Source organism: Gavia stellata, chromosome 29 (assembly GCF_030936135.1).
Source record: "Gavia stellata isolate bGavSte3 chromosome 29, bGavSte3.hap2, whole genome shotgun sequence".
Classification (NCBI taxonomy): Eukaryota; Metazoa; Chordata; class Aves; order Gaviiformes; family Gaviidae; genus Gavia; species Gavia stellata.
The window spans coordinates 8,489,713-8,510,654 of NC_082622.1; the positions used below are offsets into that span (position 1 = coordinate 8,489,713).

The window sequence follows — 20,942 nt, forward strand, 5'->3', positions numbered from 1 at the left end:
TCTGTGAATTACAATCTTTGGATAGAAAGTCTTTTACTCAGGAAACCACCTTTTTTATCTTAGAGAAAGAGCATCTCTCTTCAAATACAGATTTTATTTCCAAACTATTGTGAGACCCAGCAGTACTAAAGACTAAGTCTGACCTAAAATTTAGCCTTCAAAACATTAAATGCCATCTGACATGAGCCAGCACAGACTGTTACCTAACACTGAGCCTTCAACATGTTAATACCCTCCATCATGAGCCATGAAAGATGGGTACCTAAAGGTACCTAATGCAGCCTTATTATCTGTATTACAAGACAGAGTTACTATCAATCACATTCTCTTGAGAGTGTTGGAGTGGAGTGAGAGATGTGGAAACATTTATATTGGCTAATTTTATCTGGCTGCTGAAGTCCTCAGAAACCACTGACTTAAGTGCTGTATGTCTGTCATCCTTTACCTTGCAAAGTGCAGTCAGATCTCTGTGTTTGCTTTTCACAAGGAACTCTGCTGTAATATCCCGAGGTGGCTTCACTTCTGATGCTTCCTTATACTGTTGATGAAGTTCTTTAATCTTCTCTTTTAAATTCACCATCTTTTTCAGGTGGAGTTGGAAAAGGAAGAAAGAAAGGGGGAAAAAAAAGATGAGGGAAGGCAGATTTCATGCAAGTTACTATGTGAAATGGATATTTAACTATCAACTATGCCATTATACCAACTCAAACTATGCCATTATACCAAAGAGATTTCCTGGTTTTGGCAGATGTTACTTATATGCAACTCTACCTTCCAAGAAACCACAATAAATACCACCAACCACAAAACAACATGGCTTAAACCCAACATCATTGATTTCTTACGAAGTATGTTGCAAATAACTGAGGATACAAGAGCTGTCTTCAGATATTTTTAACTTGAGAAGCTTACAGGGAGAAGTAAAGATGTCATCTACCACAACCAAAAACATTGTAAGCGGGCCTAAAATACTGTTTCTACACTACAAATCAGATTTGTGGTAAAGAAAGTAAACATTTTAAAATAATCCCCCAGAAGCCTCAGTCATTATCAAAATCTCTAAAGGAAGCTATGACAAGACACTGTTTATCATGTGTGTCCTCTCCCTTTCTTTTGTCATATTTATGTTTTACAGTGTTCTGCCTAATCACTTATGTGCTCCTCCTCAAAAATGGAGACTCTTTTGTCATAACAGTGCTTCTAGGCAGGTCTTAAATGAACAGATACATTTAAGAACAGCATTAATGGCAATTTCCTGAGATTTTTCCATGGAAGTTTTTGTACATTTTGCCACATTCTGAGGAACACAATGCTATTCTCTTGTTCTATATGTCATCATCTGACCTTGTTAAGAAGATCCTTCAATTCCTCCTGTGTTTTTACAATTTTTTTCCAGTGTTCAATCTGCTCATCCTTTACATGCTTTTCCTGCAATCTGAAAAAGGTGAGAAGTGAGAGTCAGTTTAGCATAAAACCCTACCGTTATTGAGAAAACTATTATCACAATCTAATTAGTGTAATGCAATAAAAGCACATATCATGTGATATTTTAGTAAATACTCATATGGCAATTAGAAAATTAATACCAGTTTCTGTAAATAAGGGATACCTGACTAGCTAAAACATCAGTCTGAAGTTACCTACTATTATTAAAAGGCATATTACAAATGCCATTAGCTTTCAAGTAGCATAAGTGGGCTGTACTCAATTATCTACTATCAGTTACTGTAGTAGTGATTTTTAGGAAGCTTTCAAGAAAAGATATTTGCTCCTTTAACCATCTTTGGCATATTTTGTTTCAATAAACAAGAAACACATACACAAACAAGAACTCAGCAGAGACCAAACAGCTGTATTAAGTAGGTAATGCTTACCCTAGGAGCATCACAACTGTTTCAGGTATCTTTTGGAAAATCCTCCACAAAATAGGAAAGTCTACCATGAAGAGAGAAGTCACTTACTGTATGACAACCTCCAGAGCCTGACCTAGGGAGACTGGCTTATTATTGAGAACATTAAAATCCAGCTGATGACTGAGATAGGAGGTGGCTTCCAGCAGACGATTAAATTCTTGCTCCACCATTTCATCTTTCTCTTTTGGAACCTAGGAGTCAAAAGAACAAACTTTCTTCTTAATAACCTATTCATAAATAAAAAAGAAAAAATATAGGTCACCAAAGCTCAAAGCCTCAGAGACAAGACACTTGAGTAGTACAGAGAAAATTTTAAAGGAAACCAGAGCAATGGCACAGATTACCTTCTTTAGTGCAGTCTAAATTCACAACACCTTATAACAAACTCAAAATTTACCATTCCCTAAATCAGAGGAATGAGAAAGGCAGGGTGCAGATAAATTCTTAGAGCAGTGCTCAAAAAAAAGGTATCACATGCCCTAAACTAGACTGACATTTCAAGAGTACAAAAAAAAAGTAGCTGAGAATAGCCCTTGTAAAAAGAAATTTAATACCTTTAGGTCTCTCAAATGGTCAGACACCAAGGTCTGTACAACACAAAGTCACTTTGCCAGGATGTCTGGCCAAAGAGCTACAAGAAGAGCTGGCAAATCATGATGACAACTGACTTCTCTTGCATGAAGAAAGCAAACCAATTTATGGGCACATGAAGATTTCCTTACTGGAAGGCGTGTTCATCAAAGCTCCAGAAGCTTGCCAATGAGACAAAAGACCACTCTGATGGTAGGATGGCTCTACACAATCACAAGGCTTTAGAAGGCTCAGCACAGCTCAGTGAAGTAGACAGACAGTAACTTATCTTTTGGAGTGGTCAGTGTGACTAGACTACATAGACTAGAATAGACTATTTCAGTTGAAAGGACCTACAACAATCATCTAGTCCAACTGCCTGACCACTTCAGGGCTGACCAAGTTGAAGCATGTTACTAAGAGCATTGTCCAAAAGCCTTTTAAACACTGACAGGCTTGGGGCATCGACCACCTCTCTAGGAAGCCTGTTCCAGTGTTTGACCACCCTCCGGGTAAAGAAATGCTTCCTAATGTCCAGTCTAAATCTCTCCTGGTGCAGCTTTGAACCATTCCCATGTGCCCTTTCACTGGATACCAGGGAGAAGAGATCAGCACCTCCCTCTCCACTTCCCCTCCTCAGGAACGGTGGTATTTGACAGTACTGAAGATACTCAATTTAAATAGTGTGTGCTGCTGCCAGTCTGGAAATATCAGTTAGGTGATGACAGTTGCATGTGCTGAAAAGTGCAAGCATCACATGGTATTAACATCTGTTAAACCTGGTCTAGGTTAAACAAAGGATAGAGAGAAAACACTGATGAGTGTAAGAGAAAGATCAGCATAAGGAGGAGAAAAAAAAAAAATAAATACACACTTCAGAAAGACTGGGAAAGCTCTTGGATGATTGCTAACCAGAACAAAAAGAGCTTGAGAGGTGCTTTTAACAGTGCTAAGCCTACCCCTATGACTCTATCAGATGGCTCTTTTCCAATTGTTATTCACCCCTAACTCAAAGTATACCCTGTGTCGACTGGGAAGCTGTATCAGCATCTCATTGCTCTAATTAGGATTCCTCTTTCACTTTGCAGCTCGCCACTCTAAGCATTCATTCTTGTGCAAATGGTTCTTCTAGCTCTGTAGATCTTTCTTGTCTAGCATTTTCCCAGACTGAAACACGGAGGTGCACAATTAATAGTCATACTTCACCTCTGCATACATAGCATAAGCATAACAAGCCAACTTTTCCAACTGCCTATACGAAGATGTTGATTCTTCCACTATTCTTGCGGTAAAATGTCTTAGAATTCCATACTGTTCTGCAGGTAGTGTTGCCCTGGAGACTTACTGCAACATAAAATTAATTTCCCTATTTCTAATGGATATACCTTTTTGAGAGAATCTTAAGAATGAAGATACCTCCCCCACCCCATGGCTGCCAAAGATTAGAGATTCACCTACTCTGCAATCAGTGCAAGGTTCTCCTTTTTTCTTGATTACTACTGAAATTCTCTTGTCACTCAAGGTTACTGTGTCTCAAAAATGAATTATCTCATTTTTGGCACTACTATATTCAATACTATATCCACTATTTAGTTCTCAAGATCATGCACTTTTAAAACATGATGAAAGTTTTGAGATACTGTCAGCTCAAAGACTGGAACATTACATGCAACAGCAGTACAGAAGACACAGTTTATATGATGACTAGAACACATATAGTTTAAAAAAAAAAAATCTCTAAATATATGAGGCTATTTCAAACTTTCCCTATACTTACCTCGTCTTGTCCAATCTACAATTTCAAGATGTAGATGCATGCTTACATTTCTGCTCATTCGCGTAAAAATTGAAAATCTATCCCAAAGACCTGTATCACCTTGACTGATACTGCTCCCCTTCAGAATTACATGCTGAAAGTTCCTCTTTAGTCAGATCTGTACTTACAGTTCCTCTATGCCATCCTCTCTAGCAGTTGCTGCCAGTCGCATTTAATAACAATTGTATAACTCCGTAGCTATGCAACAATGTAATTTGGACCTATTCTATTCAAAAATATTTGGGTTTTATACTAATTAGAACATGTATTTCACAATTATGAGAGTATTTTCCTATATGTACCAGAAAGCTTCAACAAGGTACTAGGCATAGCAAAGGTGTAAGTAAAGCTTCAAATGGCAGTTCCCAAATGCGAACTTTTTTGTCCCATTCCAGTGATACACCCACCACTGACGTAACCTTTACATTATTGTACCACACCTGAACACTAGGATCTACTTTAACTGCGTGGGTACCTACTACTGTGCCCTTTTAATTTTTTAATCATGGAAAAGGAAGAGCTGGAAATGAAAAGGTATGATCTAAATTACTTGGTTTCTAGGGAACTTCCTTACAGTCAGTTTACGGATAAGTGATTCTGCCTCTGAAGAGAAGACCTGTGGTGCTGGTGAGGCCGCACCTCGAATACTGTGTTCAGTTTTGGCCCCCTCACTACAAGAAAGGTATTGAGGTGCTGGAGCATGTCCAGAGAAGGGCAACGAAGCTGGTGAGGGGTCTGAAGCACAAATCTGCTGAGGGGTTTTTCAGTCTGGAGAAGAGGAGGCTGAGGGGAGACCTCATCGCTCTCTACCATTACCTGAAAGGGGGCTGCAGAGAGGTGGGTGTTGGTCTCTTCTCCCAAGTGACTAGTGACAGGACAAGAGGAAATGGCCTCAAGTTGCGCCAGGGGAGATTCAGACTGGATATTAGGAAAAATTTCTTTACTGAGAGAGTAGTGAAACATTGGAACAGGCTGCCCAGGGAAGTGGTGGAGTCACCATCCCTGGAGGTGTTCAAGGAACGTGTGGAGGTGGCATTGTGGGACATGGCTTAATGAGCATGGTGGTGGGTTTTTTTTTGGTTGATGGTTGGACTTGATGATCTTACAGGTCTTTTCCAACCTTAGTGATTCTGTAACCTTGGGGATGAAGAGGATGATGCTGCAGCTTCTGGCTTAAGCAAAAAAAACCCCTGTCTCTGTGGGCCAGAACTCGGTACACATCCTCAGTAGAAGTCTCAGTGGAAAACAGAGGTCTTTCTACTACTAAGCACTGCCTTAGGACTGAACAGAGGCTCTCCAGAGCCACAGGGCAGACTCCACTGAACGATTAGATTTCTAAAATCTTTTCTGGATGAAGAGGTGTAGGATAGCTCTCCTGAAGGTTGAAAAATTTAAATTAGAGTCCCAGTTTCAAGAAACTGATGGCAATCACTTTTCTCATTTAAGCTTCATCTTCCAAGTTCCAACTTAAGCATCTATTATTACACCACAAGTCATCTGTGATGAATGAAGAAGCATTGCCCAAGCATACAGGGATGGCATTAGGAAAACCAGAAGTCAGCCAGAGTTGAAACTGAGATGCTGGACGTAGGAGGGCAAAAAGGGCTCTTTACATACACAGCAGTAGCAAAAAAGCAAGGATAATGCGGACTACAGACCTGCTGCTGAACCTAGTGGTAATGGATATGGAAAAGGCTAAAGCAGTGAATTCCTCTTTGCTTCAGACTTTATGAGTAAGGTCTGCTCTCAGGCCTCCCAAATCTCTTCTCTCCTCAGTGTAAACTCGACAAGTTAGGAGAATGGGCTGACAAAAACCTCATGAAATTCAAAGGCAAAGCCTTGAAACTGTGATGGAGTATCGCCATGCAACAGGAGAGGCTGAAGACTGACTGTTGCATTATCAGCTCTGAAGAAAAGGATATGAGGACAACAAGTTGAAGATGGCATTACAAAATGCACGCTTTCCAGCAAAGTGACGTTAGGATGAAGAAAGGGAAGAGAAGTGACATTTTGATATTCACATTGCCTACTTTTTCACAGCTGACATCAATGCCTCATTCAGAAACTTAGGCAGCTGTGCAGGCAGTAAAACTTGCCAAAGACTATTCAGAACACCTAAATCGGTAAATTTTTTGGAGGAAACCAACTCACCACAAAGAAAGGATCTGAAACTCGCAATCATTAAGAGCCCATCCTACATGCAGAGAGAATTTGATTCCATCTTCACCTCTTTGGAGACAAGTCTTTCTTAATGAGGTAAGACCATGGCAAAGGCTAAAACCAAACTCTCTAAATCAATGGAAGAAAGCAGAAACAAGGGAGGTTTTTGCACAATCTACTTAACAACAGACAGGCACCAATAACCACACTTTAGAGTGGTAGAGTGGTAACTGAAGGTATAAAAACCTCTCAATCTTCGGTCATCATACAGTTGTGAACAGCAAGAGAGATTTATGCCTTCAGTGCAGAGCTTAATGATGAGGATGTACACTCACACTCAGTGTATAATTCTTATGTACTCTGTCCTTCAGTAAAATGCAAATAGTGGATAAAAAGACATAGACAGACTGGCAGGAACAGTTAATCACTGAAAAGGTACTTGTGTACATGTAGAAAGCTGTCAAGACAGTAGCCAAGGTCTGAAGGACATCCAATCATTACTTGCCCCTAGACTTCTAGATGCATTCCCTGCTTTAAATGTCTGAATTATTATCTGGTGTATATCATTTTCCAAGATCTTCGATACTTCCTAGAATGGATGGGGAATTAGCCAATTTAAAAGCTACAACTTGCCTCCTGTCAAGCACCATGAAGTTTGACAAAATGCCAGAGGGAGAGGTGGAACATTAGTGCTCTTTTATTTGGGACAAGAAAGGCTGTGCTCTTGGCTATTACTGGTGGACAAAAATTGAGAAGGTTTTGAGAAGGAGGGAGGCAATGAATGGACTTGGGGTCAGGGATAAGCTGAAAGGAAAATGTAAAGGGACACTATCAAGCTAGTAGACTCTATTGTCAGGGTGACCAAAATTTTTGCTCCCAAAAAGGGTACTTAGAAGTTACTTGCCCAATGCTCATTAGTAACCCAATGTGAATGCACCTTTAGGAGGTGCATATCCTGTAGAAAGTTATTTCAGTTTAAACAAAACTTATTTTTCACTGTTTATAAAGTAGAACCTCAACAGTGTCCTTTCAACAACTGCAGCAGAAAGAAATACAACGTAAGTAGCCTGACAGCTATTTCAGGATAAGCTTTATACAGTGGGGTTAAAATCAAAGTACTAAGATGTGAAAACATTTGAGAAATAGATAATCAGGTTTTAATTTTTAGCAGTGCTAATAATCAAAGGAAGAAGTATGGCAACACTAAAAAAGGAAAAGAATTCATTAATAGAATTAATAATTAATAAATTAATAAAATAACTGCCTTGGTGGAAGTAGCATCATACAGTATGTTAAGGAAAAACAAGAAAAAGACAACATGAGCATTATATGTCAAAACACAGCTTTCAAGGTACAACCACACCACATCTGAGCAAACAAATTCAAAATTTTCTTTCTAGAGATTCTATTTTTACTTACTCTTTATCATATGAAGTAACAACCTTTAACAGTTTAGATGGTCATGTGCTACAGGCAATACAGAGATAATACAGATAGATGCACAGATACTGAATGTCACATAATCAAGACTATATTAGCATTTGTGGTATCTGGGTGGTAGATTAATATATTGGTCATCATTACTCATACCACAACTTCTCTTCCTAATTATCTGTCATTATTAACTATTTAATTGGAAGCCATTTTTAGCCAAATGTTCCAGAAGCTATACATGACAGACATGCTAGGAAACAAGCAGCACACAGAAGCAATCTTATTTATTTCTAGATTTTTAAACCAAGATACAGTACTCTGGTTCATTATGTAGTCAACAAGACAACATTCAACTCAAGGAAGCGATAAAATTCGGTCTGGAAAATATATCCAGTTACACATATCAAGCTTTGTTTGCAACAGGTAAGCTGACAAATTTTGTGACATGCCTTATTAAATTATAACTAGTGGTATAACCTTCCTGTCATGACACTAATAAATGCACAGATCTAAACAGCAGCAATTCCTTGCTGCAGCAATCATCTCTGAACACAAGGAGGTGATGTTACCTGTCCCACAAGGTTAGCCAAAGGAGCAGTAAGAACCTTTTCTGTGCTGAGGGATTCCTCCCTACCCCAGTGCTTGGCAAGCATGCTGCCACACTGCCAGTTTCCATCCTGACTGGGTCTCCTAGCATTTGAATGTGGTACAGGAAACACTGCAGAGTAATCAGAAGGAATATTCCTTTTCAGACAAACAATCCACTCCCACTGGCTTCTTCTGTAAGTGCCTATCTGATGAGCAAGGGAAATTCCTGGACCACAGGACACTGGAGCTGCATATGCCTGAGAGGCTTAGCTGGATACAAGTGATCTAGCATAATGTGAACAGAAAGGAGTAGGCTACAGAAAGGAAAGGCAAGCTGCAGGCATCACAGTGCTTATTGACAGAAGGAAAATATGGTCTAAAATCAAAGTAGCTGAACTGTGTGTCTTATTGGGTGGTGTTAACAGAGGGAGTCGCTTCAAATTGCACACGGATACATCTGTCCCACTGCGAGATACTGAAGCATTACTTGGGCAGACGCTGAAAACAATTGGGAGAGGGGGAACACAGCAGTGCAGAGGCAAGCATGTTACACGCAGGACTGGCTTCACAACACAAGAGCAGACTGACTGCTAGAACTGTCTACAATGCCTTGATAGCTTTCCCTGAGTTTGTTATAACATCCTATTCGCTCATGTGCAGTAAGAAAAGCTGCAGGTGCCAGTTTACAACAGGTTTGTGCCAAAGAGCACTTTTTCAGGCCTTTAGCAAGAAGTACCTCACCCGTCTTCTTTCAGAAGTTACTCTTAGTACCATGTTTTAAGATTCAGGAGGTAGGAACACTTCCAGTCAATACATGCGTGAGATTCAGCACTAAACTAGGATCTATCACTTCCATCTCTAACAGCACTCCTTGAGACTACAGCAGGAAGAAATAAAGCTAATTAAGTTTGTGAATCCCAGCTTTAGAATATTATTGCTGAACCGTTGCATGCATTCAACCAGCTGGCATCGGTTAGTCAATTCTTTAAAAAGCAACAGGTAAGTAGAACAGCCAGAATGAGCTTAATTCAGGGAAAAGGAGTAGCAGCAACAACAACAAAAGCTAGAGTGCCACCACAGCAGACAATTGTTTCAAAGAGGAGTGAGATAGACAACTGTCTAAGGAAAAAGAGCAATTAATTTGGAAAGAACAAAAACGAATTCAGCTTCCACAAAGCCTCTGAAATTTGAAGTTGAAAACTTATGTGGAAAGAACAGGTTTTAGAAGAATAGGTGCAGATATGCCAGAATGTTACTACACTGCCTAAAAATGGACACACAGTTTCATTACTCCTCTCCCACTTCCTGGAAGCTATCTCCTGCTGGACCAATAGCCTGGTACCAAATACACTTGAGATACTATTTCTTTTTAAAAGGTTCATGAAAACAGTGTCCAACTTACAGCTTGTCCATTTGCTTCATAAAGTGGGCATTTTTGTTTGATCTTAGCCAATTCCATATTCACTTGTTTGCTGACCACAGCCATGGGATTTCCTCCTGCAAAACATTTTGTATAGTTAACAGAGTACTCATGCAAAGTTTGTCTGCAATTAAATAAAAATTCCACAGTTAAAGCTATTTCAGAGACTAAACACACCAACTCCAGCGCAAAATGCATTCCAGTGAAGCAGTATAACACTGCCAAAAGTCTGTTCTTCACAGCAATTCTTGCAACTAGGTCATTAAAAAAAAAAAAACCCAAACCTGCCCACCAACACTTAAAGGACAGTACGTAAAAAGGGCTGATTATAGAAACAGAGTCCTAGGGTAGCAGCAACCTTAGTACGATTCAAAGTTTATAACTATAAAAATATCTTCAAAACATATGCGAACAGAGTGTTTGAAAAGCCAAGGAAAGCTCCCACAGTTGTGCAGTAACTTCAGGAGCTTCTGAAAGTGTGGTGACATGGCGATGGAACCTGAAGAATTCAGTCCCTAAAAACTTAGTGGAACTCCAACAAGTGACACAGTGAATGTAATGTATGAAGATGAACCATGTACACCAACTGTACCTGGAAGACTTGTAACTAAACAGATTAGAGAGCAATCTAGGAGATTCCATGTAGAAACATGAGGAAAGCAGAAAGCGTCGACTTTAAACATCCAGAATCACTAAACATGAAAGCCTCTCTGTAAGTACAGCAGAGGAAAGGAAAAGAATGGACACAAATAGGAACTGGCATAGAGGAGAGGCAACATGGATTTCCTCCAAAAAATTAACTTTGGGAAAAGTTTTTCAGATCTAGCTTCCCACTGTTCTCTGATTCTGCAATCCAATCAAACCCAGAGCCTTAGTTCAAAACAGAGGGGGAAGTTCAGCCACCCTAATACCTTCCTGTCTTTAGAGAGGTGACTGAACAAGCAGAACAGAGTTTTGAAGTAGGTCTAAATAAGTTCATGTTTCAAGTTCAAAAACCTACTGAAAATTTTAGTTCTTCCATTGTTTACTGATAAAACCAGAAAATATCCCATAACTTCAGTCTTTGACCTTCCCGAACCATAAGCTCAAGCCCTTCAGTAGTCTTCCCTCCTCACATCTCTTCCAGATTCAGAAATATGAAGGATGCCCTTCAAAGCATCTCCTTCACTACAGGAATCTTTCTTTCTCCACAGCATACGCTGCCTCATTCAAGGCAAAGGATAGATTATTTTGGAAAGGAAACATCCATGATTAATTAAACATAAATATAAAAATACTACAGTCTTTCACTAGGCAACCTTAAATCTGTTTTACCAGGACTGTGCAACTTCAATACTTTTTGTCTGGAAATAGTTTCTGTATGCAACTTAGACTTACCATAAGACAGACACCAAGTTTTGGCAGTCAGTAAAACTCAGTTAGGTTTATTATAGGTTTTATAACATTTTATAATTTCACTGCATTACTGAAGGGTATTCCACACTAAACACCCGCCCATCTTCTTAGCAGAGTAACCAGTATCAATAACTGATGCCATCCCATAAACCAGCATTAAATAGGAAGAAATATGGCTTGCTTGCTGTTATTTTTACAACTGTTTTTGAAATCACTTAGAGAAAGGACTTTCGGGGTTTAAATCCTCACTTTTAAAGGGGCTTTCTCTTTAGAATGGCTCTGCTCTTCATTCCCTCTCCTCCCTTTTTTTCCCCGTGTAAATGAAAAAACATACTCCACCTTTTTGGGGTCTCTCCCATCTTTTAACTTTGCTATTTATTTGCTCTTATTTACTTTGCTCTTAGCTACTCAATTAATCCCCTCAATATGTTCATACTTCTCCATGTTCAATTTCAGCTTATACTTTGGAAGATCCAAGGGAACAACTAGGAGAGTTACCAAGAAATTCAGTCCACGGACCTGAGCTCAGAGGCCACTGGCAGCTGGGTAATGCAGCTTTAGAAAGACTTGCTCAGCAAGTGCAGTGAACTCAGTTCAGATACCACCTTAAAGGAACTGGGCAAAGGAACAGACACACAAAAGGGCAGCACACCAAGGAAAGAGCACCACTAAGCACAAGCAGACTGTAAAAGAATGGATCTACAACAGTTTGATGACAGGACAAGCACCTGTATGACTTCAGCAACCAATGAGAGCCACGGCACCAACAAAAATCCCAGCTTTTAGTGCAGGCTGCCATCTGTTCTGAAGACTCACTATTGAAAAATGCTAACTGCCAAAGAGGCTGAACTAGAACATCTACTTTTTAATAGTTAAAAATACCCAACTATTTTGGCCATGAAAGGAAATAGCATAAGGTTTCAGATTTGTAACATCTTGGCCCACAATTTTCCTCCCCACTCTTTTTTATTCTGAAAAACTCACCAAGTCCTGTTACCACCATTGCTCCTAGATCAGCAACATAGTTCCCTTTGCGAAAGGTAGCGACTCTTCCTCCTACTCGGTCCTTTTAAAAGCACAATATATTAAACCTCCAGTAACATTGGGCAATACATCTCACTTAATCACTGAAACTTCTACAGAACTTGGTATAAGTATTCTCTTATCCAAAGGTTCAATAAATAGAATGTACCCTTTTCCAAGAATCTCTGCAAATGAACACTTGATCTCAATTAATTTGCCTACGTTAAGGAATAAAATGTTTAAGTTGCATTAAAAAAATAAAAGGAAAGAAAAAGGAAAGAAAAAGTAAAAAGGTGCCTAACCTGATTTGGACAGATTTAACTGTATCTGCAGTAGGATCTAGCATGATTCTAAAACCAATCCTTCATTGTCCACGGACAGATTTAAGTTACATACTAGATTTCCTCCTCCCACAAAATCCAATAGGTATATAGAAAATGATTCAGCTTTGCTTGAGAAAACTAAATTTTAGGGTTAGAAAAACCATCAGCCAATTATTCCCATCCCCACAGTAGAGCAAGCTATCGATCAAGATAACCACAAATCAACAGCCCCTTTTAGAAGCAGGAAAAAAAGCTTTTGATTCTTGACACATACCACTGACTTAAGGATGACACTTATTTTCCTACCACTTTAAACTTAATAAGCACCAAAAAAGCCATCTTTCCCTATTCTCAGTCCAGCTAGCAGGATGATATCAGAGAGAAATGTCAATTAAAATTGGGCAAAGATCACAAACAGCTATCAACTCATATAAAAATGTAAAGTATGATTTCCAGTAATTAAACCAACAATTCAGAAGCATGTAAACTAATAGTCTAAAGGTTACAGAAAATGAGTGGACACAGAAACTACCATCAGAATCAGTGAAATCATAATGCGAGAAAACACCACACAGCCTTTAAAAATAGAAAAAAATACAGACTACTCAAGAAGAGATGCAGCAGTCTAGAGAAAAATGACTGAAAAATATCGTGCATTATTTTAAAATAGCCTCTTGCCAGATCTACATACTGGTTATAACAATGATGCATAGAACAAAACCCAGGTTACAGCACGGATCTCTTTCTTCCAGCTTCAACCCCCCCCCCCCCAAAAAAACCCAAAACCAATTCAACCAAATAAAAAAACCCCACAATACATTCAGGTGAGCAAGAGAGTCCTAAACAATTAGATTCCTGTGTTCTCCTTTGTTCTAGCAGTATGGAACCTGTGAAGCAGAGAGCCAGCAGCTCTTGCTTCCTAGCAGCAAGAACAGTAGCTAGCAAAATTAAGAGCCTGTAACATTAATCTAATAAAAAACTTAAGCAGATTATTTTAATCTGTGCTAGAAAAGTGTCAGAAGTAAATATACAAACAAAATTATGTCAGGAAGTAAAACATAAGATAAATTGCAATTTAATTGGTCAATGGATTTATTTAAGTAAGTATCAAGCTACTCTCAATTGATTGGATTATATGAAAAAAAACCTTCAGCTTTACAAAAAAGGAGATTCCACTTAGGGCTGGATATAAAATAATACCTTATTACTGGCAGAACAATCAGCTAGTTCACGCACCACAAAATGTAGCTCTATATAACTTTAAAGCCTCTGTTAAGCACACAAAACAAGGGAAAAATAAACAAGGAAAGAATTAATGTAGACTTAAAAGGTGCAAGAAAAATATCCTGCCTGATGTTGTATGGCAATTGCAAACAATTATTCTATTTAATGGGCAACTTCTTGAAATACAGACTTGCATTGTGCTGTCCAGTGAAAAATCAGCTCCTAATCATGAAAGGAAGATTCCAGCCTGTTACTGGTGTAAGCATATGACATTAGCACCTGACTATACAGTCCACCCCTGGGAAAGCATTAGCCAACTCCCAGTGAGAACCGATACACTTGTCTCCTAGTGAGACAGGTTTAGTACTCAGCTATACATCACGGCTGCCTGTAACTACCCACAAGCTCACCCATCTTGGGCATGCTGCTGGGATACTTCGCCTTATGCTAGTACTGAATGTGGTTACTGGTTAAGTTTCCGTATAGAAGTAAAATAGCACAGAAATTCATACCCTGGCTTCCAGAACTGTGACATCCATTCCAAAACTCTGCAACTGGCGAGCTGCTGCCAACCCAGAGACTCCAGAACCGATAATGATCACCTTTCCGGTCTTCTTGGCTAAAGATAGGGAATAATAAGCTATAGGCTCTATATGTACATTACTACATTGTAAGCGGTCACGTTAAAGTTGCATTTAAGAGATGCCAGGAACAAAAAGCAGCTTCCTTCTCATCAGTAGTTTTGACAGAACAAACTCTTTAACAAAAGAAATAGACACAAAAAGAAAATTGAAGTAATTATGTACATAATATGGTAACAGTAAAACACTTTACAATTTTTCTTATTGAGACAGGTACAAGAAAAATACACCAGTACTGCATCTGTGACAACAAAGAAAACAGGAAGAAAAAATACTTCTGAAGGACAATTGTTTGAAAAAACTGATTCTTACTAACTACTGTGGGACAAAGTATCGTAGTTTTATTTCCTTCTGCCCCAGAAGAATAAAACCTAGAAAGGACAGGCAAGTTCAGCACTTGTAAAGTTCAAGCATCATATAAGCACATAACAGATGTCAGTACAGTATTGTTTCTGCCTTTTGTTATTCAAATGAGGAACAAGGATAACTCATTAAACAGTGACAGCCACGAAATTATCTACAGAAGATTTGCAAACATTTTCTCTCTTAAAGTGATTTACTTAAATACAAGGCTTCTCCATGCCAAAATAAAAAACATGAACATCCCTAGCCAAGTGGTTTTCCAGCCTTTTTTTATTTTCTCAGCACCACAAGCCTAAAAAAAGCACTCAAAAATTTGTCCTAACAAATCACAGAACAATAAAAAAACTCCAATTAGAAACAATTTTCAAGTTTCTTACTTGGAAGGGGCTTCACTCTTTTGTAGATACCAAAGTTTATTAGACCATGCCGCTCCAGATAGCTGTGCACTCTGTGAACGAGCACTGTATCACCTAAAAAAGTGTAATGTTTTAAAATTATTCTGTATGTTCGGCAGCACGTATGCACTGAAAACATATTCACAAGCAAACGTGTCACAGCAGCAACCCACCAAAGTCGCACTGAACACATCCCTGTCCACACCCCCAGCTGCCCTACTGAAGAATCCATCTTCTTGAAGAAGGCTGAGGTTAAAGTTTTCTGGAAACCACAAGCTGTGGTCCATGCTATATTGCAGTTTTGAATACTGCCTGAAAAGCTGTACACGACATTAAAGGCTTCTATTTATCTAGTGCAGAAGAACACCTTTTCTGAAATTGACTGCAGAAATCCAGAGATCTTTACACAGAACTGTAATGCGATTTGCCAGTATTAAGCCAACCGATTACTGGAGCAACTAAATGCTCATTTTTGTTTTTATAAACACAGTAATTCACTATTTTGCAATACTTGACAGTGTATATCTGCGTTCATTTCAGCATTATTTTCTTCTTTAATTACTCTTTCTTACTTTGTGGCTCCCCTCCACCCTTCTTCAGTTTATTGGGATCTTTTTAGAGAAGGGTGGAATGGCCTACATTTGCAAGCAGTAACTCCTTGCTCTTTTACCTCCTTCTTTCATCACGGCCACTCTGTTCAAGTCCTACGCAACTTTCTAACGCCTCCCAGAAACCTTATGATTAAGAAAAATCTCACAGCTGCAAACCACGATGAAGTTGTAGCAAACCTTAAAAGCTGCATGTGAATTCATTCGCAGGAAACTTCTGGAACAACCCATCTTTTTACCAGCTTTTTTGAATTCTACTAGGGACACATTTCTTTACCAGACAAACAAACTCTTAACAAACCTGAAACACGAGCATACTGCAATATCCCATTCTGTACACAAATGCTCAAGGAGCTCCACTAACAAAAGAACCCATCTGAAGTCCTCTCTTGATTCTGAGCAGCTTTTCCCCAAGCAAAACTGAAAAAGAATAGCAATGATACGTACAGTATGGTTTCGGCAGTAAAAGACTTGACTTACTATTATAAGGTGCTTCTAATTGTTGGATAGTTGCCTCAAATGTCAACTGAATCTTTGGGTTATCCAACCAGAGCTGCAGCTGTATTTAAACAAACAATAAGACACATTATATTAAGCAATACAAAAGAGATCTCTTCCATGTGCGTGTTTGTTACCAAATACTGTTAGGAGATGAAACCCTCTAACGAGTTAAACTTTGGCAGTGCTATCCAAGCTGCACTGAACTTCACCTTCCAGTGTTCTTTAAGGTGCAATACAGTCCATTTTAACTTCCTAGACCATTTCAAATAAGTGGAAATGCATCAAAGTTAGCAATCTCCTAATCACACATACAAGAAAACATACACTGAAAGAACAAAAGCTACAAAACGGAAGAGCCAGAATGCTTATATGTGCAGCCTTCTTTCCACCTGCATGGCAAGTGTGATGATACGTGTGATATTTTCATTGGGCATGTGACATCAGCCAGCATCTGACTTTTCATCATCAAACTTCATGTAATTTTTTTAAAAGCTACAGAAGTACTTGTCATCTTATGAAGTTTATTTATCTCAGACCTTTAATCATCTAACTGATCTTCACTGATACAAGTCACTACCATGGACTACACTGGCCACGTATACACAAGAAAGAACATTTAGGACAGTTACAGTTCAAAAATGAAGCAGGAAGAGCTGCCTGTGAAATATTAATTATGTTAGGAAAAAAGCATGTTAGGAAAAAAGCACAGAATAATATAATCACAAATGTTTTCGCAACCGAACTCCTACTTCATGGCATGGATGGCAATAGTTAATAAATAACATTGTACTGTTCAGTGCCTAGATCTAGGTCATACATAGCATCTCCACACCATTTTACATTCCAGAATTAATAATTTATTTGGGTATTTCTCTACAATTGCACTACTGAACTTCACAGCTCACAGATACCAAATTAAAGTGGAAATCATACAAATATAATGAATAGGAAAGATTAAGAAGGACTTCCCGTATAATTTGGGAGGTCATTTGAGGCAAATTTCATCTTTAGCATAGTACTTTCTTCGACTCATTTTCCAAGTAATTTTTAACAATGTTCTTTCTGATCATTTCTCAGTGTGGAACTAGCTGTTTTGTAGTACTACATACCGCAATGCTGATTCCATTCTCAGCTGGAAGAGTGCAAAGCCCATCATCTCTATTTTTTTTATAAAAATCTCTGTGTTTGTATATATACAATCACTTCCATTATTCCTATTAGTTTACTTTTATTTAAAATTTAATTTCATCTATGTTACCACCCAGTTACTCATATAAGTCTTCATCTTTTGTAGTTTTTGTAGTCCACATTTTACCACCTAAAGTAACTTAATATGTGCAGCAAACGACCATTTCTTTACAAATTCTGATTTTTAGATTCTCTACGAATACACAGAACAGTGCAGGCCTTAGAAGATTTTAATGGCTTCAAACCACAACTGCCCTGCACTGCCACAACAGATCATTTATCCTACATTCTGCTTTGTAAATTTTCATGATCTGCTTTAATCAACAGTAATTTAGCAAGAGCTTTTACTGTTCTGCATTTTTTCTTCATTGGTTGGTTGGGGGGCGGGGGGGAGATTCAGGTAGAAGATCACATGAAGTGGATCTCCTTTCTTCACTTTCTCATGAGTCCTTCGAAGAACTCAGGCAGACTGTAAAGGATGACTTCCCTTTATAAAAGCTACTGTGAGCCTTCCAAAATATGTTTTTACTTACCAGGTCATTCAGTCAATTCTTGATTCCATTTGTTACCAGGCAAATTGGAAATACCAGACTTACTAGTCTAACTCCTCTAACCTCCAGGAACTCTGGGTGTTCATGCCCTCTTCAGTATTTTCAAATCCCTTGGTACTGTGCCAGCTATAAGTAAGAGGATGAACACTGCAATTCACAGCTTTTCCAGAGCTCTGCTGAGCACTGGGTTTATATTACCATTTGCTTTATCTGCTGTTCTATAACCTATGCTATCCTGACCGGAGGAGATTCTCTCAAGTCTTGCTCGGAAAGGGACTCCTGCTTAGGAACTTCTCTAAGTTACTCCACAGCGAATAGGGACCGAAGACCAACAATGCAGCTTTTCTAGTGCAGCCTTGCAAATACCTCTTCCAAGCATTCCTTTATATCCCAGTCATTTATTAGTGTCAGTGGAAGGCTTTCCTGCTTCTTATGTGTTTGTGAAAGGATTACTCACTATAAATTTTGAGCAAACTGTTTTTCAAACTTTACATCTTGCTTTGATCTGTTTTTACACATCTCACGACTTCCCAAAAGTTACAACTTACGTTAATTAGAGGGAGATTTCACAGGAATAGCAAAAGTCACACTCTTAGCATGAAGATATCCACCAGGCATAAATTTCAAATAACTTCTTTAAGTTATTAAGCATTTTGTGCTACCATGGTTAATACTCTGCAATGTCCCTTGATCATTTTAAGGGTCTGTGAAAAAACCTGAATGGTTCAGGTGTTTTCTCTCTTAACCAGGGTAACAAAGCAATTTCCAAAATATTTCTTGCTTTCCTACTGTTAATTTTTCTAATATGACTTAAGTTTTCTAAAACACTCTTTTCTAACTACAGGAGAAAGTCCTGAACCCTGTTTGTGTGCTGAGGAATGTAAAAGCATTGTCACAATTTAAAAGCATCATCTGTAAAGCACAATACTACTGTAAGTTTTATTAAGGTTTAAACTTCAGGCATGCTCGCCTGAACTGAAGTGAATGAACTCCCCATTTAATTATTTGAATATTGCCCCTTCTTTCTGTACTTTAAGTTGCATGGAAGTTTTGAATTGGGCAGAAATGCTACAAACATTCAGACGCAGAGTTTCACTTCTTTAATGTTACAATTTCTTTTATGAAATCAAAGCTGGCAAAGTAACTATTCTGTTCTGAGAATAAGCCACATCACTGGCTTGATGTCTCAGTATTACAGCAACTGAATGCTAAGCAAAGTCAAAAAATAAAAGCTGAAAGGTTTGCTTTATTCTAAGCAACAATGTATTTGACTGAATATTATTTAGGTATTCTACAGAGACTTCTTTAAGCTGAGATCAAGTAATAGAACATTTGCACCAGCTTTCTGTTAGTTTATTTTTTAAAAGCTGTATTAGCTGAATCACGTAGTTTTGATGGTTGTTATGACCGTGTTTTGGATATTGTAAATGTACTACAGATTCTTTATGCTGCCTCACAACATTGCCTCAATCAAGAACTGGGTAACACCTTCCTTAGCAACTCAGAGCATGACAGGATGCCAGAAATGAAACCCCACCATCTCAAAAACAAAAAATCTACCAACTGTTAGACATGGTAACTGCCAAAAAGTCTTCACAAGGTACACAAATGTACTACCCTTTTTTTCATCAATACTTTTACAATAAACTTACGGTGCGGTTCCTGATGTACAGAAACACCTTCTGAGTCTGCTGTGGCCCACTGATTATATCAGGGAAGCAGGCAGCTTCTTGAGATGTCATACGGTCATGTGGAAGTCTACTCTGGAAAGCTGCACCCTCCACACCTACAATAAAAAGACAAGTTGTCTACAGGCACTGCAAAAGGAACTGCTAAATAAGTATTTTTACACTACCCTTCCTAGGCAGGGCATCTAGCCTTGAGGTGATATGATGGCCAATTCCATGTCATGCTTTCATTTTGCCCTTTTATTTATTTCTGCAAGACATGCAGGTTCTCAAGTCAACAGTTCTTTGAATTACAGGTATCATCTAGGGGTAATGAAAAAGCTATACTACAGGGGGCAAAAAAAAGGGGGGGGGGAACACCCTGAAAAATAAGGGGATGGGGTACATATCAATGTAACATATAATATTATATATATATTATATACAACACATATATAAAATATCAATAAAACATAACTGCTTTAAATGCTGTCCTTCATTTGCGTGGTTTCCAGTTTCTACCAGAATATGAAAAACATTTGGAACCTGTTCAAAGCCAAAAGATCTATAAGATACAAGCACAATATCTACGGTCCCCTCTCACCTGCTTTTCAAGGTTTCATTTGTACTGAACTCAAGGAGAGGAACCCATCTTAACCTCTCCTTTTGCATATTTTATATATTCACAACAGGCAGTGCAATGAAATACAATCCTGCTTCTGCTTTTCCTGTGTCCCCTCCCCAAGTGCTGCCTACAATCAAGAACTACAGATATCTGACTTTTCCTTTTAAATGCTCCACATGTAGAAGACTAACGTTGAACATATACAGGAGACATCTTCTCTACGGAAAGGCTTCATTCATAAAGGCACCTGTACTCCTATCAATTCAAACACTGGCAGTGAAGTAATAGTACAGTTATGTACCCTACATTCCTCAATCTCATTTGAATGCTATACTATATGTAAAGTAACAAACTAAGACACAGCTGCATGAAGTGCTACAGCACAAGTACAGTGCAGAAAGCAAATCTTGCAGGCACAGTGAGCAAAATGGGATACTGAGATGTGAAATACAGCAAGAACAATATAAATCTCATATGTCCTAGGAAGTGACTTAACATCAGGACAGACAGAGAAGAGAACATTCAATCCAGAAAGAT

The 20,942-nt window shown here is 38.5% G+C and overlaps 1 protein-coding gene across 1 annotated transcript in view; it reads right to left on the reverse strand.

Annotated features, from left to right (window-relative positions):
• The window catches only part of KDM1A (lysine demethylase 1A), a 48,662-nt gene that overhangs the window by 17,210 nt on the left and 10,510 nt on the right, over nucleotides 1-20,942 (reverse strand). Inside the window, exons 4-12 of the mRNA XM_059830763.1 lie at nucleotides 19,766-19,899; nucleotides 16,354-16,432; nucleotides 15,248-15,340; nucleotides 14,379-14,485; nucleotides 12,281-12,362; nucleotides 9,884-9,978; nucleotides 1,962-2,104; nucleotides 1,345-1,435; nucleotides 446-580 (exon numbers count right to left, since the gene is read on the reverse strand). Of these exons, the coding sequence (XP_059686746.1) occupies nucleotides 446-580; nucleotides 1,345-1,435; nucleotides 1,962-2,104; nucleotides 9,884-9,978; nucleotides 12,281-12,362; nucleotides 14,379-14,485; nucleotides 15,248-15,340; nucleotides 16,354-16,432; nucleotides 19,766-19,899 (959 nt within the window). The remainder of the gene's footprint in view (nucleotides 1-445; nucleotides 581-1,344; nucleotides 1,436-1,961; nucleotides 2,105-9,883; nucleotides 9,979-12,280; nucleotides 12,363-14,378; nucleotides 14,486-15,247; nucleotides 15,341-16,353; nucleotides 16,433-19,765; nucleotides 19,900-20,942) is intronic.